Source organism: Aspergillus aculeatinus (assembly GCF_003184765.1).
Source record: "Aspergillus aculeatinus CBS 121060 unplaced genomic scaffold BO66scaffold_31, whole genome shotgun sequence".
Lineage (NCBI taxonomy): Eukaryota > Fungi > Ascomycota > Eurotiomycetes > Eurotiales > Aspergillaceae > Aspergillus > Aspergillus aculeatinus.
The window spans coordinates 203,624-229,429 of record NW_020291500.1 but is presented as its reverse complement, the minus strand read 5'-3'; the positions used below and the strand labels follow the sequence as shown (position 1 = coordinate 229,429).

The 25,806-nt window shown below is 52.5% G+C and overlaps 10 protein-coding genes and 1 non-coding gene across 11 annotated transcripts; 6 read left to right on the top strand and 5 right to left on the bottom strand.

Moving 5' to 3' along the window:
* Positions 1–1,537: 1,537 nt before the first annotated feature.
* On the top strand, positions 1,538–4,437 carry BO66DRAFT_412419 (GTPase-activating protein RGD2; the record flags this gene model as incomplete). The annotated part of the gene is made up of 5 exons (XM_025649351.1): positions 1,538–1,768; positions 1,848–2,994; positions 3,057–3,152; positions 3,211–3,396; positions 3,446–4,437. The coding sequence occupies 5 exons, from the start codon at positions 1,538–1,540 to the stop codon at positions 4,435–4,437; spliced, it is 2,652 nt and encodes an 883-aa protein (XP_025502792.1).
* Positions 4,438–4,562: 125 nt separating this feature from the next.
* BO66DRAFT_118478 (uncharacterized protein) lies at positions 4,563–5,375 on the top strand. Its single transcript, XM_025641887.1, has one exon. It carries the CDS (start codon positions 4,688–4,690, stop codon positions 5,153–5,155), a length of 468 nt encoding a protein of 155 aa, XP_025502791.1. The 5' UTR covers positions 4,563–4,687; the 3' UTR covers positions 5,156–5,375.
* On the bottom strand, positions 5,220–7,614 carry BO66DRAFT_429619 (AAA family ATPase CDC6). Its single transcript, XM_025650466.1, has 3 exons — positions 7,451–7,614; positions 7,112–7,381; positions 5,220–7,061 (listed from the first exon to the last, which is right to left on the bottom strand). The coding sequence occupies exons 1-3, from the start codon at positions 7,500–7,502 to the stop codon at positions 5,458–5,460; spliced, it is 1,926 nt and encodes a 641-aa protein (XP_025502790.1). The 5' UTR covers positions 7,503–7,614; the 3' UTR covers positions 5,220–5,457.
* A 359-nt stretch (positions 7,615–7,973) lies between these two features.
* On the top strand, positions 7,974–10,219 carry BO66DRAFT_376576 (DNA-protein crosslink repair co-factor UBX5). Its single transcript, XM_025645713.1, has 2 exons — positions 7,974–8,815; positions 8,888–10,219. The coding sequence occupies exons 1-2, from the start codon at positions 8,332–8,334 to the stop codon at positions 9,964–9,966; spliced, it is 1,563 nt and encodes a 520-aa protein (XP_025502789.1). The 5' UTR covers positions 7,974–8,331; the 3' UTR covers positions 9,967–10,219.
* An 866-nt stretch (positions 10,220–11,085) lies between these two features.
* On the top strand, positions 11,086–13,346 carry BO66DRAFT_325846 (putative Ste20-like serine/threonine protein kinase; the record flags this gene model as incomplete). The annotated part of the gene is made up of 4 exons (XM_025643878.1): positions 11,086–11,137; positions 11,198–11,228; positions 11,302–11,618; positions 11,680–13,346. The coding sequence occupies 4 exons, from the start codon at positions 11,086–11,088 to the stop codon at positions 13,344–13,346; spliced, it is 2,067 nt and encodes a 688-aa protein (XP_025502788.1).
* Positions 13,347–14,589: 1,243 nt separating this feature from the next.
* BO66DRAFT_412415 (putative C6 transcription factor) lies at positions 14,590–17,842 on the bottom strand (the record flags this gene model as incomplete). The annotated part of the gene is made up of 6 exons (XM_025649350.1): positions 14,590–15,370; positions 15,444–16,815; positions 16,881–16,997; positions 17,054–17,088; positions 17,238–17,406; positions 17,812–17,842. 6 exons carry the CDS (start codon positions 17,840–17,842, stop codon positions 14,590–14,592), a joined length of 2,505 nt encoding a protein of 834 aa, XP_025502787.1.
* A 299-nt stretch (positions 17,843–18,141) lies between these two features.
* BO66DRAFT_376569 (L-rhamnonate dehydratase) lies at positions 18,142–19,699 on the top strand (the record flags this gene model as incomplete). The annotated part of the gene is made up of 3 exons (XM_025645712.1): positions 18,142–18,231; positions 18,298–18,520; positions 18,594–19,699. The coding sequence occupies 3 exons, from the start codon at positions 18,142–18,144 to the stop codon at positions 19,559–19,561; spliced, it is 1,281 nt and encodes a 426-aa protein (XP_025502786.1). The 3' UTR covers positions 19,562–19,699.
* Positions 19,700–19,872: 173 nt separating this feature from the next.
* On the top strand, positions 19,873–21,176 carry BO66DRAFT_118348 (SDR family NAD(P)-dependent oxidoreductase). Its single transcript, XM_025641886.1, has 4 exons — positions 19,873–20,166; positions 20,252–20,517; positions 20,604–21,021; positions 21,098–21,176. Exons 1-4 carry the CDS (start codon positions 20,098–20,100, stop codon positions 21,146–21,148), a joined length of 804 nt encoding a protein of 267 aa, XP_025502785.1. The 5' UTR covers positions 19,873–20,097; the 3' UTR covers positions 21,149–21,176.
* On the bottom strand, positions 21,157–22,759 carry BO66DRAFT_421250 (uncharacterized protein). Its single transcript, XM_025649938.1, has 2 exons — positions 21,764–22,759; positions 21,157–21,669 (listed from the first exon to the last, which is right to left on the bottom strand). The coding sequence occupies exons 1-2, from the start codon at positions 22,434–22,436 to the stop codon at positions 21,242–21,244; spliced, it is 1,101 nt and encodes a 366-aa protein (XP_025502784.1). The 5' UTR covers positions 22,437–22,759; the 3' UTR covers positions 21,157–21,241.
* Positions 22,760–23,451: 692 nt separating this feature from the next.
* Positions 23,452–23,523, bottom strand: BO66DRAFT_t200. The gene has a single exon. It is a non-coding gene; the product is annotated as a tRNA-Arg (tRNA).
* A 562-nt stretch (positions 23,524–24,085) lies between these two features.
* BO66DRAFT_429614 (uncharacterized protein) lies at positions 24,086–25,629 on the bottom strand (the record flags this gene model as incomplete). Its single annotated transcript, XM_025650465.1, has 2 exons — positions 25,140–25,629; positions 24,086–25,066 (listed from the first exon to the last, which is right to left on the bottom strand). Exons 1-2 carry the CDS (start codon positions 25,548–25,550, stop codon positions 24,086–24,088), a joined length of 1,392 nt encoding a protein of 463 aa, XP_025502783.1. The 5' UTR covers positions 25,551–25,629.
* Positions 25,630–25,806: the final 177 nt, after the last annotated feature.

Here is a 25,806-nt window from a genome sequence, read left to right as displayed (position 1 = left end):
CCTGAACTTTGTGTACCATAACGATAATCTTTCTTTCCCTCACTTGTACAGATGAGAGCATCTGGTGCGTCTTGGTGTTTTAAACCGTCTTCATGGTCAAATACAACTCGACTCGAATTGATGTCTTGCGCAAGGTACATGGACTATGAGTTGTAGAAGCGAGCGGAATGAAGTGACTTGATTTCGCGTTCAAGACTGTCATTTGAAATCTCAAAATTGAGGGAGGTGGTCTGTTCTGTGGTCTTGGCGGCAGGAGAAACTGGTGTCTTTCTGGTCCTCCGTCAGTAGCGAATGAACACACCGAGTGTTAGTGGAGGAGGGTTGGATTCCAACCTCACTCGGGCAATGATCAGACAGCAGACTATACCTAATTATACCATGGTCACTTACGGGAAGGGGGGGGCCATGTGAGATTGTTGGGAAATCAATCTAAGACAACGGTAATAATTAACCGTGACGGGGAGACCAAAAATAGTAGCCACTTTTCCAGCAACAGCAGAACAACAGCAGAACAACAGCAGAACAACAGCAGTTCTCTACTAAATAACTTAGACTACTTATTCCTAGCCAGCAAAGCAACACGTGAGGGATAAAGCGAGGCTGAGGAGGAGACTGGGAAAAAAAGAAGGCGGGCGGCAATGGTCTAGTGGGGACTGTACTCCATAGTAACCAAGAGTTACGTAGACCTCAGTAAGTTAGAGTTGACTTGACCAGCCCTGCCCAGTCACTTTTCTTTTCTATAGGGCCTTTTATTTAACGTGGTTTCAGGTTGGTACGTACTCCGTATTCCTGCACTAATCGGTCGTAGTGTTGAAAACTTACATGTAAATTACCGTACCCAGTACCTACACCGTCGCCCTCCATAATGACGGATGGAGAGCCCAAGGCCCGACCGAACCTCTCTCTCTCTCTCTCTCTAGTCTAACTTATCCTCTGGAATCTCGAAATATTCATCCCATCATCATCATCATCATTGTTTCTTCCTCCCGGTTTTACTTCTCTTCCTTTCACCTCTCCTTCCCTGACAAAACAATTGCTTCTCTTCTAGAGCATATCGTATTTTATTTTCCCCCTCTATCTCTTCTCTCTTCGTTATTATCTACTGCATCACTGCTCTCCATTGGCGCTGCATTCATCCCACCTTCTCCCCCCCCCCCGAATTCTAGGCTGTCGTCTTCTGTAGCCGCTCTCGCATACTTGTTTCCCCCCTCCTCCCCTCTCCCCGAGCCTATGTCTCTTCGCAGCTCCTCCGTGCCACCTTAGGGATCGTTGAAACCTTCAGCTATATTGGTTGCGCTCAAGCCGGTCGTTTTCTTACTTCTCTTTTCACTTTCTCCACGGTCCTTGTGTACAGTTGCCGTTGCGCCTCTAGTTTGTTTAATCCGGCCGCCTTCCGCTGGCGACGACGACCGATCATCTCTACCTTGGGAGACTTGCCGACTTCGAACAAGTACCTCTGCGTATCATTGCAGCACCTTAGGCGAGACCAGGAACTCCAATTCATTGCTCGTTTGTCGGTCGCCGATCTTGCTTCACAATGCCTGGCTTCGCAGATTCGTTTTGGACCCCAGATTACGCCACAGGTCTGGGGGTACTCTACGGCAAACTCCAGCAGGGCGCGGTGGAAAACAAACAAATTCTGACTATTGCCTCGATGCGCGCGGACGCGGAGGACATGTATGGCTCCAAACTCGGGGACATTGCGCCGGCCGTCGACCGGGTGACACCAACAGGGTTTGCGAAGGACGACGGGGCGAGCGTGAGAAAGGTAAGCGGATCGGAGAGTTAAAGCTAGGTCTTTCATGTCTATGCGAGTACTAATGCAGGGTTGCCATCTTTCTCTGCAGGCTTATGAAGGTGTTCGCACGGAAATGGTCGAGGCGTCCAAGAACCACCAGAAAATCGCGTCCAACATTCGGGAATTGGTCGTGTCGCCGTTCCGCCGCTGGTGCGATCAACATGAGGCGCGGATACAGAACTCTCACGATGATTTGCAGGCCCGCATCAAGGAACATACGAAGCAGGTCGAATTGGTCAAGAAACTGCGGAGCCACTACTTCAACAAGTGCCGTGTTGTGGAGGATTTGGAGGAAGAGAACAAGCTTGCTTTCCAAGGTCCCGAGACCAGTCCCAAAATCAAGCCCACTCCCAAGATCGTCTTGCCGGAAGAAGAGGGAGAGGAAGAAGAGCCGGTCGAAATCGGCGATCGCATCTATCCTCCCGAGGACCTGAAGAAGCTGTTGATACACATGCTGGAAACGATCAAAGTGGGCGATGTCAAAGTGCCCATCATTGGAACCTATCAGAACACATCGACCGGTGCCGACATCGTCGACTATATTCAGAAGTATCTGAACGGAACCAGCATCAGCTATTGTGAAAGAATCGGCCAGGACCTTGTCGACAACGGGGTTCTTAGGCTCGTGGGAAACATGGGCAGCACGTTTGCCAATAGCTCTAAGATGCGTTATCAGTGGCGCCCAAAAGTCTTCCAAGTCACAGGCATTCCCGACAAGAAAAAGCCTCTGATGCGGGTCACTTCTATCGCCTCCAGCGAAGATGGCAGTGACTCCCCCCTGTCTTCTGTATCCGAGATGCTCGCCGGGTGGAACCCGCTGAATAACCCATACCCGAACGAAACGCCAGCGGAAAAGTTGCGCAGAGAGGCCCGCGAGGCTGATGAACGGTACAAGGCTGCTGTGCGGCGACTTGACCTGATCAGATGCAAGCTCGAGGAGGAGATTGTTGAGAATCTGCGCTTTATGGAGCAGTGCGAATTGGACCGTCTCAAGGCAATCAAAGCCGTAATCCTAGATTTCTCTGGGGCAATCAGCAACGTGATTCCTAACCTGCAGAGCACGGTGGATCACATGATGCTGTACCAGGAGACTATTCAGCCCCTCGGAGATCTTAGATACCTTCTGGAGAACTACCGGACCGGCGGTTTTGTCCCCCGCGTACAGGCTTACGAAAACTACTACGGCTCCGTGGAAGGTATGTAGAAGACCCCGTTCTTCGTAAACCGTCTGGGCAGCTGAGATCTAATCTGCATCTAGATCAGAACTTCGGTGTTGATCTCGAGGCTAGAGCAAGAGCCGATCGCAAGCGGGTTCCAATTATTGTAACGACTATCCTCACTTATCTTGACAACCGTAAGAGCGCTGCAGTATTGACGTCGTCCTCTTGGAGATTGACTGACCAAAAATATAGGTTACCCTGAATTGGAGGGTGACGAGGCCCGACGTGCGATATGGCTCTATGATGTACCTTTAGCGGCAACGCACCATTTGCGGAATGCATTGAACAACAGCAGAGCGGACTACAACGAAGTGCTCGAGAAATACGAGATTCCTATCATTGCCAGCGTCTTGAAGTTGTATCTTCTTGAATTGCCAGGTTCGTATCCATCTCGTCTCACAATCTGATTCGCATTAACATGAATCAGATTCGCTCGTTTCTTCTCAAGTTTATGAAATTGTTAAGACAATTTATTCCACCACCGCCCATGAGACCACAGAGGAAGGCCGCATCAAAGTTCTTCAAAGCACACTCGGCCAACTCCGTCTCAATAACATCGCCACACTTGACGCCATTATGACCCATTTCACGCGTTTGATAGACCTGACGTCTGCCGACGAAGCTTATGTATCTTCTCTTGCCCAAGCGCTCTCCCCTTGCATTCTCCGCCCCCGCACGGAGAGCAGCCTTACGATGAACGAGCGCCATAGCTATCGCCTAATCCGTGACCTGTTCGCTCACAAAGATGCTATTTTCGGCGAGCTCAAGCGCCAATCGAGCGCTCTCGGGATCAGTGGCACCAGCAATCGCCCCCGTGCTATTAGCACCGATGAGAGCAATCGACGCGCAGCCATGGAAGCGCGGAACCGCGCCATTGTCGACCGCAGCCGCGCCCACAGCCCCAACCCCCCACGGAAGCACCGTCGGGATCGTTCTAGCGGTGCTTCAGAGGCCGGGCGTTTCCCCGTCAACGTCACGAGCCCTACCGAGCGGAGAACCAACCTCCGTAATAGCCTCGACGTTCCCACCAATGTGGAATCTCCTACAGCTGCCGAGAAAATGAGCAGCGTGAACATCGACAACTCAGAGGCTCTTGAGACCAACGGTGCTGCGGATGACTCTCCCGCCATCAGTGCCAGCTCCGGATCTGGAACTTCGAGTCCTCCTCCGGTCGCAGGATCAGATGGATCCATGAGCCCCGTGACCGCTGCCACTCCCACCCAGGAAGCCGAAAAGCGCACTTCGATCCCCCTCTCCAGTGTCATGTTCAACCGCAAACCCGGTCTTGGCAACCGTTCCAGCTTTCCCATCGCGGTGAACAGTGAGAATGGATCTGACAGCAAGCGCAGCAGCCTGGCAACCATCGAGAACGAGCCCAAAGGTGTTACATTGGAGGACAAGCCAATGGACGATGATTAAACGCGACTCAAGTGATGTGTGGATGCACTCACTAACTGACTGATTGACTCATATGACCTGAACGTCTTGAATGTTGTTGCATGTCTTGCTTGAGGTTCTCTCATCATGACAGTGGGTTGGGGAGGGACTAGCAGCCACCAACGACTATACTCTATTAGTCTGCCGGGAACAGATCGTTATGGTGCTCCACCCCCCTTCTGAGAGATAAGGATGGTGGAGCAACATAAAGTGAGTGGAGTTTACGCATGATATGTGTCTGCTGACCTCAGTTACCTTGGCCTCTTTTTCGGATCTGAGAGCCGGTCTTATCAGCCAAGAAAGCCTTGGGCCCAAGGACTACCTACCTAGTCAGCAGTCTTTCTTCGCCACTTCTCCTTTCCTCTGTGTTCTTACTGTTTGCTTCGTGCATCCTCGATTGTATCCCGCTCGAGAGTCGACATCCCGCTCCCTCTGCCTGAGGTTCCTTTGCAAACCTGCTTCTGCTTCTTTTCTTCCTCTGACATACCCAACATCTTCGTATGTTTATTCTATCTTTGGTGTATACATAGTGCTCCCATTCCATTTATCTATCTTTGTTTCTTTCCTTCCATCGATCGATCAATCTATCTATGCCTGCTGTGTTTTCAGGATTTTATCATGTGTTCGCGAAATATCCACTTCCGTGCATTGTCTCGGATTTATCCTCGAACAGTCCCCGCGTGTGATATGCACCGTCTAGTTTGCAGATAGAATCCCAATGTAGAATAAACCGTCAAAGGAGAACTGCAAGTAAGATGAATTTTGATTGTATTTTTCTCTGAATTATAGTGCCAAGTAAACTAAGTATACAACGCTATGAGGTATGTTCCGTACCGTGCTGTGCCATGCTGTGTGTGCTGTGCTAATCCCAGATATGAGTGATGAAATGTTTGTGCGGGGTCCAATGCACCGATAACCAAGACATAAGAAGTCGGTGCAATGCAAAAATGCAATGAAGGCCAGGTGGCCAAACGCTCAGAAATGCAGAATGTTGATGAAGTGTTAGGCTTGACCTAAAAGCAGCCTGCGGAGGATGCCCTCTCCGGGTCCTGCGATTTGGCTCTCGATCTCCTTCTGAGACACGAAGCATACGAGGCATTGCTCGTCCAGCGCTCGACTAGGAGTCATGGGGCCAGCTCCATGCTTAGAGGGAGAACGTCGAATGTCGGTTCCGCCAGCGACTGTGCCACCTCGACCGCGGCCTTGGTGTTCGCCCACGAGACCCATGGTTTCCAGATTGCTAAGTACATCCTTGAATTCCGTCGATGTGAGAGGGTGCAAAAGATTGTCTTTCCGACACAGGGCGCAATACGCATCATAGACCTGCTTGACCGTGGGAGCCACATTTTTGTTCTTGGATGGAGTACCTGGGATTTCTGTCTCTCGACGGCGCCGATCTAGAGCGATCAATACACAGATTGCGGCTTTCTGTTGAAGATTGATACCCTGAAGTCTTTGCACGGTGCCCTGACCGAAAGCAGAGGAAGTGATGCGCGCCACATGGGCGATGCTCGCTCGTGGTGCGGTGAGGGGGGTGTAGGCCTTCATAGACTTCTGGAAAGGTGGTGAGCATTTGCTGATGGATGAGAGATTATTGTTCTCAACGAGAATAGTTTGGTTTTGAGTGCCAGACGCGGCATCTTGCTTTTCGAGCTTCTGTAGGGTTTCTTGTTCCACAAGATCGATGGCGCGCTTGATCAGCTCAAATGCCTTGCGTAGGTCGCCAGTCTGCGAGGCCACCTTCTTCGAGCACAGCTGGATCGCTGCGGGCTGGACAAATGGGATGAAGTTTGGATCTGCACTGTGACCCTCCGGAAGCAGGGAACGAAGTCGACCAGTAATGACTCCAGCAATTTGAGCCGCATTATAAGGCAGAAATGGGAGCAGACGTGGCTTGAGATTCTTGGCTTTCAGCTGAGGCAACGACCTGTCGGTTAAATCAAGTGCATTTGCAATCCCAATGAGCATAAGTTTCGACTCGCTCTGTAGAGACCACTCGAATAGGGACTGCAAAATGCCAGCGTCCGCAGTGAGGAGATGGTCAATCTCGTCCAGGGTCACGAAATATAAATCGTTCTGTTTCTTGTTCGATGTGAACATCATTCGTAGCCGGTCCGCCTCGCTCTTTTTAAACACCTCAGAGTCATCGCAAAGATCCTCGATAAGCTTGCTGTAAACATCACGGGCGGCTCGCATGCTCGCACAATTAATGTGTGTAACCTTGGCTGATTGCAGGTCCATCCCATTACACACTTCCTGAACCAATGCGCTTTTTCCGGTACCAGGAGGACCGCTCACATACAGGCAGCCACCTGTGCGAGTGTGTAGGCTGTCCTGTATGAAATCGCGAAGCTTTTCCCGTTCGGCCTCCCTGCCAACGATCCGCGTAGAGGATGCGCCTCGTGCAAACAATTGTCTTGCTTGCGTATAGACAGTCTGTGCGGTGGTAGCAGTTGTAGGAGTGGTTGCATGGCGGGGAGTTCGTGGCGTCGACGGTTTTGCGCCAACCTGAACGCGGTGTTTGGGTGTGACCGGCGGGGAGTCGAGTGCATCCCGAAATCTCGACTTCGAAGGAGTCTTGAATTCGACTGGTGTTGAATTTTCGTCTATATTCCGTCAGTAGTGGCCTTGAACATTGCTGCTCCGGTCGACTAACCATTGATAGGATCTGTAGTAGCATTGCGCTTGACTGGTGAAAGCTTGACTGGTGAAACGATCTTGTTTTTCCTCAAGCTGCGGTCTGAGGTATGGTCCGTAGAAGATTCTAATTTCTTGAGGCTTCGGTTCTCTTGCGGATCGGCAATGCTATTGTCGATTGTCCTCGAACGAAGCTGTCGTGTTTGTAATGCAGTGGGTTCGGGTTCTTCACGGATGCGGGGCGGCTGTGCTCGGCGCTTGCTTCCACTGCGAAGTAGCAATTGAGGAGCTATAGAAAAGAATTGATTAGACAAGGAAGTTGATAGTGAGCTCCGCTGAGGAAAGCAAGTCAACGTACCTTCTGTCTCGATGGCACCCCGTTGGCGCTTGCCCAGAACCGAGACAGCCATTGTTACGATACGACAAACCCTCACACAAAGGAGGTAAGAGCGTTGGGTGAGATAGTAAAAACAAATTAGTGAATAGGAAGGCAAGTGCAGACTGGATTGGATAGTAATGGGGGTAACGGGAGTGAGTGAGTGAGTGAGTGAGTGGACATGGAGCTATTTTTCCCAAGGAGGCATAATTGAGCCTCGCCCGATTTTAGGGCCGCGGCGCTATCCACGACGCGCTGCCTCGGCGCGTCACGCGTCGGCTGCGAAAGCCCTGCGACAGTCAAGTAGGGTTCCCGACAAAGCCCAGTGCCGCAGCTTTGGTTACTGCATTTGAAGTTGGGCTGCGTCGGTGATTATGTAACTGTGCGGGCGCTTAGTTGGTCAACCAACTAACTTAACTAAACGAAGTGCGTCACTGATCCTGCCTACCTAAATATCGGAGCGGACATTGTCTTCTACTACTGTTATATAACTAGGTACATAGTACTTACTTGCTTATACTCTTCTCTTAGCTTATATCTCTATATTCTTAGCACACTTTGATTGACAATCAAATAAATCTATGTATCTCCGACCTCCACCTGTTCAAGCTGAATCTATTCCACTGAGCCTATCTTGTTGCCCTGCTGCCCTGTAATCTGTCATCCCTGATCACCGCCTTAATACCGTCATTGGAGTTTGCAGCTGTTTGCATCATATTGCCCTCCTCACTCATCAACCTTGCAGCTCGCAGTTAAGTTCTCCTGCAGGTGGTTTCCGTCTCGCACCGGCCTGATACCCCACTATTTATCCTGTTTACATCTTCTCCTGCTTCCAAAACAAAACCCAGCGTGCTTTGCCCGTCATGGACGGCGATGTGGTGGCCCAGTTCACCGAAATTACCGGCTCCAAGCCGGAGCTGGCAATCCAGTACTTGCAGCTTGCCGATTTCAACATCGAGCAGGCTATGCAACTTTACTTTGAGAATGGTGGAGCACCGCTAACAGAAGAGCCTGCGCCATCAACTTCCGCGCCTCAGCAAGCCTCTCGCGCCAGAGGATATGAAGATGATTCCGGCGTTGTACACATCGACTCAGACGACGACGACGAAGACGACACCACGGTGGACGAATCGCGGCCTTCCGCCCGCGGCGCTCACTTCGAAGATGATGCGGCCATGGCTCGTCGGCTCCAGGAGGAGATGTACAGAGGGGCGGGTGCTGAAGAAGAGGTGCGCGCACCGATGGCTCGCACCACAGAAACTTTGGTGGGCCCAGAAGCGGACTTTGACGACGGCGACATGCATGCCAGCATTTTGGGCCAACTGCGCGCTCGCCAGCAGCGACACAGTCAGTATAACCCTGTGATACCATTTATCTTCCCGTCTGTCCGTCGCTAACTCATTGTTTCCGCTTCCCAAGACCGTCCCGGTATCTTCAATCAAAGAGATACGGCGTCGATATGGCACGGCGAAGATGAGGCGTCACAACGTGAGCAACTGGCAGCAGCGACTGGAGGAGCCTCCGAAGCCTCAAGTAAACAGAACATGCTGGCTGAGATGTATCGTCCGCCGTTCGAGATTATGTCTCGGCTCCCTTGGGATTCCGCTCGGCAGGAAGGCCGCGATACTGAGAAGTGGTTGCTGGTCAACATCCAGGATTCTTCAATCTTCGACTGCCAGGTGCTCAACCGGGACCTGTGGAAAGACCCTGGAGTGCGGGATACCGTCAAGGAACACTTTGTCTTCCTTCAATATTCCAAGGACGACCCACGGGCTACGCCCTATCTCCAGTATTATTTTCAAGCAAGCGCAGTATCGGACAACTACCCTCACATCGCAATTGTCGATCCTCGGACGGGAGAACAGATGAAGGTCTGGTCTGGTCCTCCAGTTGTGCGGGCCGCCGAATTCTTGATGCAACTTCACGAATTCTTGGACCGGTACAGTCTGAAACACAACGTGCGGAACCCCGTTGCTAAGCGCAAGCCGGAACAGAAGGAGAAGAGCATAGATGCCATGACTGAGGAAGAAATGTTGGAGATGGCGATGAGGAACAGCCTGGGTGAACAGGCGGCCCAAGCCCCGAAATTGGAGGATCCTGATGAGCTTACCCGCAGTACTGGAGACGTCAAAGGTAAGGGGAAGGCGGTCGATGTGGAAGACGTCGACATGGATGAAGAGGCGCCAGGTGAGCATAGTGCATTCGCTGCCATCTCAAATGACAACCCCCACAACGAACCACCGGCCGATCCCGCAACAACGACGCGCATTCAGTTCCGCCATCCCTCCGGAAGAGTCATTCGCCGCTTCGCTCTGGCGGACCCGGTTCGGAGGATCTACGAGTGGCTCAAAGCCGAACCTCCGTTGGCAGACAAGCAAGGGGTGGAGTTCGACCTCAATGCCATGGGTCGTAATCTGATCGACTCATTGGATGCAAGCATCGAAGAAGCCGGTTTGAAGAACGGAACGGTAATGATTGGTTATGTTGAGAATGAATGATCTCACAGTTGACGAAAACTTCAATGCTCAGGATCCAGGAGGGGTCGCTGTGATGAAGGGAAAGCCCCGTTTCGCACTGAGTGCATCTAGTCCTTCGAGCCTGCACGTTACGAGCTACGAAGGCGGGAGGTTTTTATCTAAGACGTACATTCGGAACTATTTCATTTGAAGGATGAAATGGGAGAAGATCATAATGGATGACCGGGGACTTATAGATCTAAGCCAGGATGCAATAAGACACATGATTTTTGAGCGATAGACTTGATGGCAAGTGCTTGACAGAGTATGGAGTACACCGTAGGTACCCGCAGTTAACTTACCGGGCTACTGGGGGCTAGTAGTAGCAGCTGACCGCCATTCAGGACTGAGCCCCACTATTGGCAAGAAATCAAGGCATTGGGCCGGCAGAAACAACCCCGCGTTGCCCCAATCACCGGGCGGTCCCTCCTTCGTTGTTGTTGTTCCATGTTTGCAGTGGCCCTGCCCATTACTACACTATCAGTATGCAAGGAGATTCTTCTCTCTCTGCCATCTGAGCTCTGTCTGAGATCCTTACTTGTTTCTAAATTGATTCTGAAAGGACGCTTGTCTGTCTGTTTTTCTAACTTACCGCTTCCTCCCTTCCTCCCCCTCCTTCCTCTCCCCTCGCCCCCTCCTTCAGAAGTGCAAGTCCTGGCTCAGCTGGGTTCAACAAACACCCCCCCCCCCCCCTCCGCCAGCTGATCGTGCACTGGTCGACCAGTGTCTCGCATTCCACGGGTGGCACTTGAGCTTAATCCTCGCTTTCTCGCCCTTGTGAACTCTGACATAGAATTGATCTTCCCCCCTTGTCAATGAATGTTCTCAGTGTTTCATTGAATCTTATCTGTTCGTTCCATACCTCCTAGACTGCTGAATCTAGGCGATCGGTATGTTGTCCCCGTTCTCTCATGGCTGATTGGACGATTCATCCACTATAGCTCTCCTCGAAACCTCTTGGCCCATCCCCTGCTCACTGGCTACTTGGTCCTCCCATAAATATCCTTTGTGTCGGCTGTCAATGCTGATTCTTACATTGACTATGACAGAACCACGTCGATCACTGGCCATTAGCAGGTCGTGAGTCCAAACACAGCCAAAATGGAAGGCCTTGTAGATCCAGAGACAATTTACATGAAGCAGAATTGCATCGGTACGTATCCGCTTTGCCGCCTTGACTGTTAGCTGGCTTTCCTGACCGACCGTCGTCTAGGTGGCGGAAGTTTTGGGAAAGTATATAAAGGGTACGGTGCTGTCTTTATCCCCCGTTTGCAGAAGACCTATAAGATCATCGCTCACGCTGTGGTTCGATCTAAGGGTCGATAAACGTAACGGAGCATCTGTTGCGATCAAAATCATCGACGTCGAGAATGCCGAAGATGAGGTTGAAGACATCATCCAAGAGATTGCTATCTTGTCGGAGCTCAATTCGCCCTACGTGACCAGGTATCATGGCTCGTTCTTGAAAGGGTCTAGCTTGTGGATCGTTATGGAGTTCTGCTCCGGTGGTAGTTGCTCGGATTTGATGCGCCCCGGCACCATTCCCGAGGAGTATATTATGATAATTCTCCGAGAGTTGCTCCGGGGATTAGACTACTTGCATAGCGACAAGAAGCTACATCGTGATGTCAAAGGTGCTGTTTATCATACCGCTTATGTATCGGCCCGTCCAACACCAGCTAATCTGTGGTATAGCTGCCAATATCCTTCTCACTTCTAGTGGCCAGGTGAAGCTCGCAGACTTTGGTGTTTCGAGTCAGTTATCAGCAACTATGACTAAGAAAAACACCTTTGTGGGGACACCATTCTGGATGGCACCAGAGGTAATCAAACAGTCGGGCTATGATTATAAGGCCGATATCTGGTCTCTTGGAATAACTGCAATTGAGCTGGCGAATGGAGAGCCACCTTACTCGGATATTCATCCTATGAAGGTTTTGTTCTTGATTCCTAAAAATCCTCCCCCAACCTTGCACGGGGACTACAGCAGAGCTTTCAAGAACTTCGTGGAGCTTTGCCTGCGGAGGGATCCGCGGGAGCGACCTTCAGCCCGAGAATTGTTGGAGCATCCATTCATCAAAAGGGCGAAGAAGACAACATACCTAACGGAATTGATTGAACGCTACGAGCGCTGGAATACTATTCATGGAAATAAATCGACCGATGACGACGAGGACAACTATCAAGAACCTCCATCCAAGACCAGCTCTGTCGACGAAGAAGACGATCTCTGGGACTTTGGCACTGTCCGCCCTGCTGGGGGACGAGCTCCTGCGCTGAAGCCCATGAAAGAAGCCGACGTGAATGCACGAGCTCATGACATCGCTGAACAAAACCTGAAGGCAAGCAGTCGTATGGAGTTTGCACGCGATAAAATCAATCCTCCTACTGTGCCGATGCCGCCACCGCGTACTCCAGGCGCTGTATCCGTACCATCCTCACCCTCTAAAATTCCTTTGCCGCCATCTCCTATGAAGTCTTCAGCATCAGAGTTCAGACCACATACACCTTCTTATCTAAAAGAGCCAGCTACGCGCCTGCCTAAAGAGAGCCCCGGCAATGAATACGATAGAGCTCTGCAGCAAGCTTTAGCCGAAGACTTGAGTTTCCTCAACCTCGACCAGTCACCAAACATTTCCCTAGCCTCCTCGAACAGCCGCCACGATACTCATGCAACACAGGGTTGTGAGAGAACGCAACCATCACAATGCACAGAGGATGCACCCTTTCAGAGACAAAGCCCCTCTCGCGCTGTTCCTGGCCCTTCATCCAGTCAGGGATCCAGACCTGCCGCAGAATCCAGCCCACATCGTCAGCTATTCGCACCGCCGCAACCACTGCCTCGGCCTCCCCCTACTCCTAGGCACATGTCGCCGCAGTCGCCATCATTCCGATCTCAGCAAGTGCTCGCGCAAAACAACACATCTACCCCAGTGAAGCATAGCCGAAGTCAGTCTCACATCGCGATAGAAAGCTCCTTTGACAGCGCTGCACGGGCAGCAAGTAATCAACCATCACAGTCCTCGTCGACCGAAATTACCGCCTTGAACAGTGTGATATTACCTGCTCTCGAAGCCGCCATACGTCGTCGGGCACGGCGCTTGGAACTTCTTACTCACAACTCCGCTGGCAATAAGAGCACCGATGCTTACAAACAGCAGGCGCGTCAGTACCACGCGCACGAGATGATGGAGTCTCTTGTGGGCGATCTGTGCGGGATGTTCACAAGACTTGAACGTTGGGATAATGAGGCCCCTGTGGGAATGGGCGCCCAAGTCTCGTCGTTCTTAGAGGGGTTTCTCGAAGAGATCCTTGTTCGGATTGAGCCATCCGACGATGATTCGAACTCAAGCGGGGCTTAATTGTTGTCTTCTTGGGGCAACGATGCGGTCCGCTACTGGAATTTAGGCCTCTCTGGTGATGATAACGAATTTCCCTCCACACATATTCGCTCGCAACCTCATCTGTCCCAACAAGCCTGGCAGATCTCTACCGTTGGACCACTTTCCATGAATCCAATGCCTGGTGTTCTCATTGATAGGAGACTTGCGCATTCAAGACCCCTGGACTACACTTTTTTTTCTAGTCATGTCACCTTGGCATGTCTTCCTGTTGGAGTCAATACTTTCTCGTTCTGTTCAATGTATGCATGACGTTTCTATCTACCTTGGGCTGGAACCTTTGTTATTCCCATCATGATTATTAAGAAGGAACTGGATCTTTTCAAAGTCAAGCAGGCTCCTGACTTTGTTCGCCTCCTCTATTTGTTTTACAAGTTCGCTTTTGTGTTTGGGTAAGAAGTTCTCAAGTCTTCCTCTCCCTTTTCTTTTCTTCTGTGGCTATGTTTTCTTAGGTTAAGATTGATGGACATAAGCAAATTTACTTCAAACGAATTCACGATAGGTCACACGCCTGAATTTTTGCATCTCAAAACAAAGGCTCCGTGTATACTTGGCCCTGTCTTAACAGCTTATGTGATATATACTCTAGAGATTTTGTGCCTTCCTCCGGCTTCCCACAGTTTACATTTATCGTGCGCGCCACTATCCCTATCATATATTGAGTGGTAGGACGAGTACCTAGGCTGTCCTCACAGGACCAATATTATGATGCGTAATCATGCTCAAAAGGGTCGAGTCTGCCTCTGTGACATCAATCATAAGACTTGCTTCGTCCTCTCGCTTGTTTCGAAAGAGAGGCGTAGTGAAACTGCAAGCGGCCGGAGCCAAGCACTGCTGTGCATAAGCAGAAACCAAGCAGGTTCAAAGATGCAGAGACTTGTTCCTCGTGAAGGACTTGAATGCGAGGAGCAGCTTGCCCTCAGGGCCACTTTCTTTCTCACTGCCCCTTTGTTGGAACACGCTGTTGCCATCTAAAACTATCAAGACAGGGAACAACGAAGCTCCGAGACGCACCGTTGTCATGGCAGACTTAGACAGTGGTACATATAGTCATTGTTCATCGGACTTATACGCTTTTGCTGCGTGACTGCCTGTGACTTTGACGGTGATCCCCAAGTGGCTGGTACTAGCTAAGTGTTTTCATGTGTTCGAACTTCACTTGGTGGTACTATTTGACTTAGTCGTTAGGCTCGCCAGAGCTCTTTCAACCACTGGGACGAAACAGCCAGTCAGTCTCTGGTGTTGGTATCAGGTAGTTGGTGATGTTGAACTCGTTCGTGTTTGTGTTGGTGCTATCAACGACAGGATCGGTCGTGTTGCCAGTCCCTGTAAGGCCATTGATCGGCATCTGCTCGTTGACTGCATCCCCCATATCCAAACTGAGGATCTCAGGGCCTCTGCCGGCCGGCACACGCGGGACATTGAAGAAGCCGAATACATCAAGGTACTCGAGTTCATTGGGGGCTAGATTGCGAGCTGGCGCGACTGCAGGGGCTGGTGGTTGGCTGCCAGCTGGGGATGAGCGCGGCTGTCGTGAAATGAGAAAATCGAGATCAAATGCACAACGACGCATGTCTGCTAGGATTTTCACAGACGATGGCGTGACGCGCTCACCCTCATTAGTGCTGGACTGTTGGTATTCGCCATACTCGTCGAGTACGCGCTGTAGGAGTGAGCTGTAGCGCTCTGCCACTTTCCAGTACTTCCCCATTTGAGAAAGGGTGTCAACAAAGAAGATGATATCAGGGCTAACAATATGGGCGATGGTGGATCCATGGACAAGCAGCAGGCGAGCAGAAACCCAGAGGGTGAACGCAAAAGGCGGCCCCATCTTGTCTAGCATATTATTGTCCACGACATAGCGGGTCACCGAAAGAATGTTGTCAACTGCCAGCAAGCACCGTTGGCTAGCACTGTATGATGGGGTGAAGATTGGAGAACGTGTGGTGGGGTAAGCGGCCGACGAATGGAGTCGAATTACAGCGCTACAAAGTGTTAGCCATTTTACCGCGGGGCTGAGTGCAAGGGTGTGATATCTATACCACAGACAGAACTCACGTTTGATATGTAGCGTGTAGTTGAACCCAGTCACAGTGGAGGTTCCGGCTATGCTTGGGTCCACTGAAGAGGCGAGACGAGTTTTCATAAGCATACTCGGCTGGAAGGTTGAATTCCCAGGATGTGAGTTCGCTATCGAGCTTGCGATACATCACTTGCCATTCCTCGACATCAGAAAGTGCACCTATATCGACGGGTCTCTTCAGAAACGTATGTATCCGAGATAATATCCCTAGAATTTCCACGTAGAGTCCAAACGTTCCCACATTCTCGGCGCGACTCGAATATTCAGCACGATCGCTGGTACGTCGGAACCACCGAGTCTCAACCGGCTGGTTCTTGTGGAAGTATTCATCTTTGCATGGAAGCTTGCGGTCAATATCCTTGTCGTCCAAGGCAAAGTCAAATGCAGTGGCGATAGTTGAGTATCGGTCTAGGAGGTAAACCATCCAAAACAGTCTCCGTCGGCTCTCATCCTCAATCCAGGTGTCAGGATCTGGAAGGGTGACTGCGCGCAGGGTATAAATGGAAGGATATAGAGGAGCAATGAGCGAGGATTTAGACTCCACGGCTAGGCCCAGTTGGACTACGGACCGCGTGACTAAAGCAAGTAACTTCCATCCCGGGGGGCCGTTGGATGAACCTACTAAGTCCAACGCTAAAATCACCAAAGCTTGGAGCGCTTTGACCGAAGAGTTTTCCAGCCCATAGAAAAGCACCTTCTGCTTAGACGAGTCATGATATCGCTTCCGGTTCTGTGCGTTGAGTCGACTATCATTCGAAAAGCGGAGCGTGGTTGCCACAATAGCATAAAGCACGACTCTATCGGCTTCCTCTAACGGAGAGGGTCCAAAGAACGTATCGAGCGTAGTCCGGCGATGCAGTATCGGACACCATGTGTTGATGTGTTCGAAATAGAGGTCGACTAGTGCGTATAGTAGATCGTAGGGGGGGAGATCGAGTTCCGGGTCAGCTAGTGATTGTTCCTGGCTGTTATATAATGACACTGGGACCTTCAAAGAAGATTCGTTCCCTGTATAATCACTCTGGGTCGAATTGTTTGGAAGATGAGGCAACGAGATCGCAGAAGAGATGCCATTCGGAAGGTGATTTGGTAGCGTGTTCCGCACCGACATGTCCGAAGGACTTGTGATAGAGACATCAGATTGACGAGTAGGGTGCGGGAACGAGGCTGGCTCTTGGAAGTGGGAGGTAGTTTGAGGACTTGTTCCATGAGCGGCAGAAGGCTCTGAAGGCGAACTGTAAGAGAATGGTGCAGGATGAAGAGCATCTTGGCCCAGGCGTGATTGGCCCCCAATGATATGCTTCTCAATGAGGCGAGCCTGCGTCTGGATAACTTCCTCCAAGCGGTCTATATCTCCGATATCAGTCGAGCGGGCTACAAGAGTACATGAGATTGGCAGAAAGTATGCCTACCGAGTCGCTGTTCGAGCTCCTTGCCATACCCCGCACGAAGGCCAGGCTTCTTGCGTTCCTTGTACTCACACAACTGGCCATTACGTGCACACCACCCACAGCTTGGTTGAGCTCGATCTAGCAAGGTTAGCAAGACATGTATGTAACATTGCACTACCACACGGCTCACCTACCACATTTGACTTTCCTCTGCTTACAAAGCTCACACCTGGTAGTTAGTTAAGGAGGTTAGCAAGGTCGGTAGGACAGTCACTACTGTTTCACAAAGGAGAGTACAGGGCGAATGCAGATGCAAGATGCCGGAAGAGCATTCATTCATCAAAAGCTTGTTTAGGCCGGGTTGAGAAGGGGACATACGAGACAGTGAGGGGGCGCTTGCGCTTCAATGCTCGAGAAGCACTCGAGTCGTTCTGGGCCACACGGTCATTGTCACTGTCAGCAGCGGACCAAGACTCATCCCCGCTTTGATACCGTTCTGGCTCGCCAGAAGGTCGATATGGTGGTGGAGTCCGCTCAGCAGAAGGAGCTGTTGGTGGTGCTGGTGGTGCTGGTGCTGCAGCAGAATTCGGCATAGCACTTCACTGTACTTCGGCGAATCGGGATCTGCAAGGAAGGAGGGGAGGGGAGGGGAGGGAGATAGGTCGGTTTAGCCACGGCAATTGGTATCAGTAGTCAGGAAAACCTCATGATGACAGGGGGAGGGGGGCGGGTTGAGGTGAAGATCGGGGGAGGAATTGAACCGAATTGAACAACAAAAGAAAGAGACCGGGGAAAGCGAAAGGGAAGAGGCAGAAAGAAAGGCGAAGAGCAGACAGACAGACAGGCAGGCGGGAGTGCGTGCGGTGCGGGCAGGCTAGGCTAAGGCCAAGGCCCACGGGGTTTAGGTGGGTTTGGCAGTAGTGGGTTTGCCCCCGCAATCTCCCCTACGTACCGCGGCGCTTCTTTGTCTGGCTCGTTTTCATTCAGGTTGCACCGTTGCAGAAGTTACAGAAGTTGGGGCAAGGCCCGATCCGCCAGTCAGCTGACGATTTCGATGAGAAGAGAACCTCGAAGCTGTTGATCTCGGCCACTATTACCCCGAACTTGCGCTGCCCGCCCGGGGCGATGGAGAATTATTTCCCCTCGATGCCATTCCGGTAGCATGTGTTCAAATATGAGAAGTTTTCCAGGGGATGTTCTCATTTGCTTTTTCATTTTTATTCTCTAAGAATCTGTACGCGTGTGTAGATTTACATCCTGTTGTCTGGACAGCATCGTCACCATGAGCAGCACTACGCCCACTTTCCCCCGCATCAAGCAAGTTCGCACTTTCATCACTAGCGGAGTGGGCTCCGGAGGTGACTATCACAATGTAAGTCGCAGCCCGGGATTCGCATGTGGGAAGAGACTGCCCTAACCTTGCTTTCTCTCTCTTCAGGTCAAGGGTGGTCACTGGCTGATTGACAGCGATATTTCGACCCCTATGACCAAATGGGCGGAATACCGTGGCTCGCGGACCTCCTGGGGTATCAACGTCCTCGGCTCTTTCTGCGTCGAGCTGGAAGCCACCGATGGAACCAAGGGCTTCGCCACGGGCTTTGGTGGCCCCCCCGCTTGCTGGTTGGTCCACCAACACTTCGAGCGTTTCTTGATCGGTGCTGGTGAGTCTTGATTTGAATATTTTCTCAATATTATAGAATGGAAGACGACTAACCCCTGTTGTTTCATTGGTAGATCCCCGTGATACCAACGACTTGTTCGAGAGAATGTATCGGGCTTCGATGTTCTACGGCCGTAAAGGTCTTCCTGTGGCCGTCATTTCCGTGATCGATTTGGCACTTTGGGATCTGGTGGGAAAGATCCGCAAGGAGCCCGTCTACAAACTCATTGGCGGAGCGACGCGCTCACGGCTGCACTTCTACTGCACTGGGCCGCAGCCCGCCGCCGCCAAGGCTGCCGGCTTCATTGGCGCTAAAGTCGCCCTCCCCTACGGCCCCGACGAGGGCACCGAAGGTCTGCTGAAGAACGTTGGCTACCTGCGTAAGCAGCGCGACTCGGTCGGCCCCGACTTTCCCCTGCGTGTGGACTGCTACATGTCCCTGAATGTCCCCTACACCATTGAGCTCGTCAAGCGCTGTGAAGCCGAGGGCATCAACATTGACTGGTGGGAGGAGTGTCTCACCCCGGATGACTTCGACGGCCATGCACTTCTGAAGAGAGCCCACCCCACGGTCAAGTTCACCACCGGCGAGCACGAGTACTCCCGCTACGGCTTCCGCAAGCTGATTGAGGGACGCAACCTGGATATTGTGCAGCCTGACGTGATGTGGGTTGGCGGTCTGACCGAACTCTTGAAGGTCTCGGCCATGGCCGCTGCCTACGATATCCCTGTGGTCCCCCACGCTTCAGGCCCATACTCATACCATTTTGTTGTCTCCCAGCCCAACACACCGTTCCAGGAGTACCTGGCCAACTCCCCCGACGGCAGCACTGTTGAGCCCGTCTTCGGAAATCTGTTTTTGAACGAGCCGATCCCCACTCAGGGCTACCTGGATGTGTCGATCCTAGACAAGCCCGGATTTGGCCTCGAGCTGAACCCCGCGGCTCCCCTCATCAACGCCGCCACTATCCTCACTCCGGCTCCCCAGAAGGGCTTGCCCGCTCCGGTAGCAGAGCAGCCCGAGACCAACGGAACTGCATAGAATGATTGATCTCGATGGAAGGCAGTTAACAGGATTGCGCAGCGCGCAATGGATCCTACTTTTTGTTGTCATTGCCCTTTTTCAGATGTCCCATGTATGACTGATGCTCTTTTTTTTTCCTTCTGCCTGATGTTACGCCATGTTCATAGACGGAAAATTCTCATTGACCGACCAATGGTCCCGACCGTGGAGAATTGTATTGTGGCACCGCCGAGTCGGCTAAATGTAGCGACACGAGCAAGTGTGGGGTAAAAACAGGTTAGCTCGTAGCTCGGGGCATCAATACTGCGAAACCCCCGAGACCGCCCGCGGCGACTCCACGTGCCCCCTTTCCACCTTCCCCACTATCTTATCGCTTCGGCGGGGTTGGCCTTGATTGTAGCACTTGAAAAAACAAAGGCCGACTCCTCCAGCGAGGTCCAAATCTAAAGGTAGAGATATATTTAGGTATTTCCCCGGGATACTCGCCCCGGATTGAGCTCTTCTTACGACTCTGTTGGGAAATTGGCCAACATTCAACATAAAATCACAACACCATGCCGCTTCCACAGCTCCTCATCGGCAAAGTGGCCGCCATCACAGGTGGTTTGACCGGTATTGGCAGAGTGAGTACCTTCATTTCCCCTGGGGCTCTGCGATGAGCTTCCCAGAGACAGAAGAGCCAGCCACGACCAACTGAAATCTCTACAGGCCATTGCCCTCGACTATCTTCGCCACGGCGCCAAGGTAGCCGTCAACCACCTCGGCGGCCCGAACGATGAGCCACTCCTCGAGGCGCTGCGCAAAGATGTGTCCGAGGTAACCGGAGACGAGGAGACCAGGTTCATTGCCGTCGCGGGGGATATCTCCCAGCCCGAGACGGGGCGCGAGTTTGTCGCCAAGACGGTAGAAGCATTCGGACGACTGGATGTGTTTGTGAGCAACGCGGGCGTGTGCAAGTTCGAAGAATTCCTGGAGTACGTTTGATACTTACTTGCTGGCTGGCGTGGCTTCTGCGGTGGCCGTGGCGAAACACAATGCTAATAGTTTCCATCTCTGACAGGGTCGACCCTCCCCTCCTCGGCCACACCTTCAACACCAACCTCTCCGGGGCATTTTACGCCGTCCAGGCGGCCGCGCGACAGATGGCGCTCGCCCAGTCGCCCCCGGGCGGCTCGATCATCGGCATCAGCTCCATCTCGGCGCTGGTCGGCGGAGGGCAGCAGACCCATTACACGCCCACCAAGGCAGGCGTGCTCAGCCTCATGCAGTCGACGGCCGTGGCGCTGGGCAAGTATGGCATCCGCTGCAATGCGCTGCTGCCCGGGACCATCCGCACGCAGCTGAATGACGAGGATATGAGCGACCCCGCGAAGCGGACATACATGGAAGGCAGAATTCCGCTGGGACGACTGGGTCAGCCGCGGGATCTGGCCGGCCCCGCTGTGTTTCTGGCGTGCGAGGAATTGAGTGGCTATGTGGTGAGTTTCTGCGCGATAGCCGTGATTATCTTCTATTACCGAGTACCATGACTAACTACTAGGGGATGAACAACAGACCGGTGCGCAGCTACTCGTAGATGGTGGATTGTTTGTGAATCTTCAATAGATTGGGATCTTGTATTATGACCGACACCTTGCATATCACGTCGCATATATAGCTAGCTATAAATAGGCCTGAGCGTAACCATTAAGTACAGACTCAAATCTCCACGCCGTAAGCCTTGACAGCAACACCGCCCCAAACTCCTTCTCTCTCCGCCTGGGACAAGCCTCTGCGATCCAAGATCTCCTCGACGACCCTCTTCCACCGGCCCCACGAGACCGCATTCCCTCCGCCACCGACATTGCAAACCGGCCAATCCGACCCAAACATGACCCTCTGCGGCCCAAAGACATCGAACACGAGATCAGTCCACGGCTGAATCCTGTCCACCAGCGCCTTGACATCCGGCTCCGTCCCCTCCTCCAGCGGCAACAGCTCCGAGAACCCTCCGGAGAGCTTCATAAACGTCGAAGGATACTGCGCCATGGCCATGATCAAGGCCGACCACTCCAAGAAATCCGGATGAGTAGCAACAGAAGCCGGGCCACGATACGGCAGGCGAAGATTCGGCTTACAGAGATGATCTAACACATCGCAAGTCAGAATCTTCCCCTTTTACCCACGAGACAGCAGCATCTACACGGAACCGAATCTGAGGTGGGGGGGGGAAGCACTCACTAACAACGACCTTCACGCGCGACCCATCCTGAAACACCAACCTCAACATCTCCGCCGCCTCTCTCAACTGCCACATCCCGCCCTGCCTCGCATCGACCCCGAGATCGAACGCCAGCCCCTGTCGCCCCAACCATCGCAACCCCTCGACGAACCCCGCCTGCACCATCACCCCGGCCGGCTTATCCTGAACCAGATACCGAACCCCGCAGACTTTGTGGAACAGAGCATCCCCCGTCCGCTCCCGCACCAACCCCATATACCTCTCCAACACCCCGGGACCCCCGGGCACCGGCGCCCACGGCACCATCCCAAGACACAGATGGCGATCCGCCGCCGTATGGCCCTCCCCGGGCACGGGGTCGCCCGCGATGATCCGCGTCAGGAGGGAGACCTCGTCCAGCGCGTGGGACCAGCCGCGGTTCTCCGAGTCTTCCTCCACCGAGGATATGCGGTCGGTTTCTAGGAAGATGAAGCCCCGGAGATAGGGCGCTGCGCCGGGGGCGGCGCTCGGGCTGGTCGGGATCGCGGAGGCAGAGGCAGTCGCCTGGCGGTACTCGGTGACCGAGTGCTGAGCGCCCAGTGGGTTTTGGGGCCCGTGCCAGGCCAAGGTCGGTAAGTGGGATTCGGGGAATAGGTGGATGTGTGAGTCCACGATGGGGATGGGAGTGGACATCTTGGTTGGTGGGTGGGTGGGTTGGTTTGAATTGGTTTTGGGGGGTTCGGCTGGTTTCTTCTTCCCTTAACAATCAAGGAGGGACTGCGTCTTGGAGTGATATTGTGTTGTGCTAGCCTTGGGTTGCCGAAAATTGCGGGGTAATCTTAAGGACGATTGAGGAACTCTACTGCGGTGCTTAGCCCTGAAGTAAACCGGAGGCGCAAGTTGACGAGGGTGTTTTCGAATCGTGGGAGGAGTAAGCTCGAGCTTCGCAGAACACGCGGTATGCAGTACAATGAAGCTTGGGAGGAACATTCCTTCAGGATTACGTCGCGTGTGTGCGGGGGGGGGGGGGGAAGAGGGGCAATGAGGAGCTCGAGATCTTCTGACTTGTTTACTCCTACTTCGCTTGTCAGGCGATCGATCGGTAGCCATTACTCCGAATAGACTGTCTCCGACTCCACTCTCCAACAAATATACTTGTACATAGTATCTCCAACCGTTCTCCACATCTTATCTGCTCTGCTCGTCTCCCGGTTTGTCCTCCGCAGAAGATTGAGCGCCAGTTTGTTCCATGGAATCGTCCGCTGGTCGATGGCCCTTATAGAACGGCGCCCGGGTCAACTCATGTCGCCCTCATTGCTGATAGCGTGATCAATGAGCCCATGGACCTCTATTCAAGTCTGCCATATGCTCCGGTATGCTTAACAACCCACCTACGATTTTCCATTGCACGGCGGCAACCTTTTAATCGTCAATCTTGCGAATTGTTAAGTTGCGAAGCAGATCCGAGTGTTGAGCGGTCGAAGCCAAATATGTTATGAATTGGCGGGGACAATACTCATCTGTCAAGAAGCCTGGGGTCAAACACACGAGAGAGTCAGGACATACTCCCAGAAGACATACACTCCGAGGACAGCAGGAGAAATGCTTCAAAAAAAAGCATCAACCGACTTTCCCCAAAGCTATACACAAAAAGGCCAGGAAGGGAGAGAATCTCATGCTTCCCGTACTCCGGGAAAGCAAAAAGTCATGACCTACGCAGGGCTCGAACCTGCAATCTCTTGATTCGTAGTCAAGCGCCTTACCATTGGGCCAGCAGGCCTTGCTGTTGGAAAACCGCTGTTTAGTTAGGTCTACATTACAAATCAAGGACTGACTTAGAACCGATTAGATTGAATTGTGGCTAATCGACAGGACTTGATCTCATATATCTGCATGGGTAAGCTGCCCACAACCCACGGCACACGTCCATTGTACGGTTACCCGGACAGCGGAACGAGGTGAACAATCCTCCCAGTAAGGCTTGTCGAAGCCCGCGTGGAACCATGGCTTCTGCGTGACTTTTGTGTCACCGGGCGCAAACAAAGTATACGAACTTTGGGCTATCCGCTGCGATGACATCAGTAGTACTCTAGTACACGAAGCAGAGGCGGCCGATGTACGAGAATGATCGATGTCAAAGGAAACACGAAATAAGCTGCAAAGCTGCCAGGCTGAGATTGAGATAAATGAAAATATGATACGCTGAGCACAGAAAAACATAGAAAGTCACCAGCGGCAAGGGTATAAATGAAAGAAACCACCCAGTGCAACGCTATCTAGCCTTTAAAGGTAAAAAAAAAAGTGGAAAATTTGTTGAAAGAGGCAAACGCAGCGCCCAAAATTCATCGAACTCGCTTGCTATTGCCGGGAGTCGTAGCTAAAGACGGCCTTTTCTGACCAGCACCTCCGTCAGTAGATGCCAGAGCACGGATCAGCGCGTCCAGCCGGATGATATAAGCCTTGGGCGCGCGGTCTACCTCCACCCTGCGCAGGATCCCCTTCAACTTGTTCTCAAACTGACGAAGGTCCTTGAGGGGAAGTTGCTCGAGAACATCAAGGACAAAGAAGTCTCCAGTTTCGTGGGTCCTGCCAATGAGCTGGTGATAGAGATTGCGCTGGTCCTCGTCCTCGCCGTCAAATGTCTCCCGACCCCAGTCATTGCCCTCCAAGGGATCCCGATTACGGCCGCAGATGTCTTCCAGTAATGTAATGAGCGCTTTTGCAGCTCCATCAGTGCCGTACGGTGCCCGCGCCATAACACTCCTCTGGACTCGGTGGACATGGCCTTGGATCTCCTCCAGCACAGTGCTGGCCGTTAAGTCTTCGACTCCCGTCGGGAGCTGTCCGGTCCGACAGTATCGATCGAAGTCGGCGAGTAAGCTGCGCAGTCTCTGCTGGACCTTGTCAAAGTATATCACCGCGCAAGCCCCGATGGGCATCGCTTTACGCAGGCTGGCGTAAACTGCATCGTCGTGGACCGCTAGCCGGAACAAGGTAGCCTCGAAGTCCCCCTGCACCACGCACTGCTCGGGCGTGCGCGACTGCCCCGGGTCATCACCGGCAAGGTCCGGACGGAAATCCTCAGGCAGTATGGCGCTGTCAAAGGCGGACATGATATCCCTGACCATCTCCTGACGATTCATCCCCCCGTGGGCTTCGAAGTGCGAATACGGCCAGTCAAATTCGTGCGCAATGGCAGGTATCTTGCAATCGAGCAGTGGTCTGATGCGTTCAAGGTTCGGTAAGCGGTCATGGTCGGATAGGGGAATGTCGGGGGTAGGAGGTCGGGAGAAGAGGCGGCCATGAAGCTGATCGTGAAGCCACTTCTGACTGTTAGTATCGAAGGGTAGTAGAAAAGGAGAGCTTCTCCGACAAGTGGACTAGAGTCATACTGACATAAATATGTTGGCAGGGTACACTGGATCGACTCGAGTACGTCGGACAAGTGCAAGTGACAGACTCTGCGCCGAGATGAACGTGAGGCCGCTCTGACAACTGGAACCCGTATCCTGTCTGCGTCTCATGGCAGCGGGCCACGTCGAAGTGACTCGTCAATCCCACCAGAGCTCTGGCCTTGGAACCGACATCCAGCCTGGAGAGGTCGTAAGAAATGCCCGACTCGCCATGTACAATCGAGTGTGCCGGCGGGGTTGCCCTTTCGTCAGCGCTGGAATCGCTTCTACTATCCGAACCATCGCTGTCATCACTGTTCTCGGCCTGGTTTCTGATGATCTCTTTTCTGGGGGGAACTGTTGGCATGTCACCGGTAATTGACAGTCTTCGAAGTTGGCGAGTAGGAGTAGACATGAATACTCGGTCGTGCTTCGGCAAAAGCCAGACTTCAATCAGATGTGCAGCTGTGTAGCTGTGTAGCTGTGCAGTGGGGACAATAGCGGACATGCGAAACTGACATTATATAGAGTTTGCTCCGAACCAGGGACGAAAGCGGGTACTCTTTGCTGCCAGTGCAGACATCCAACTGGCACAGTGACAATCACAGGGACTTGAGCAGTCCTTATCGCTTGGCACTCATTAGATAAAACTGCAATTGCAGTGCCCGCAA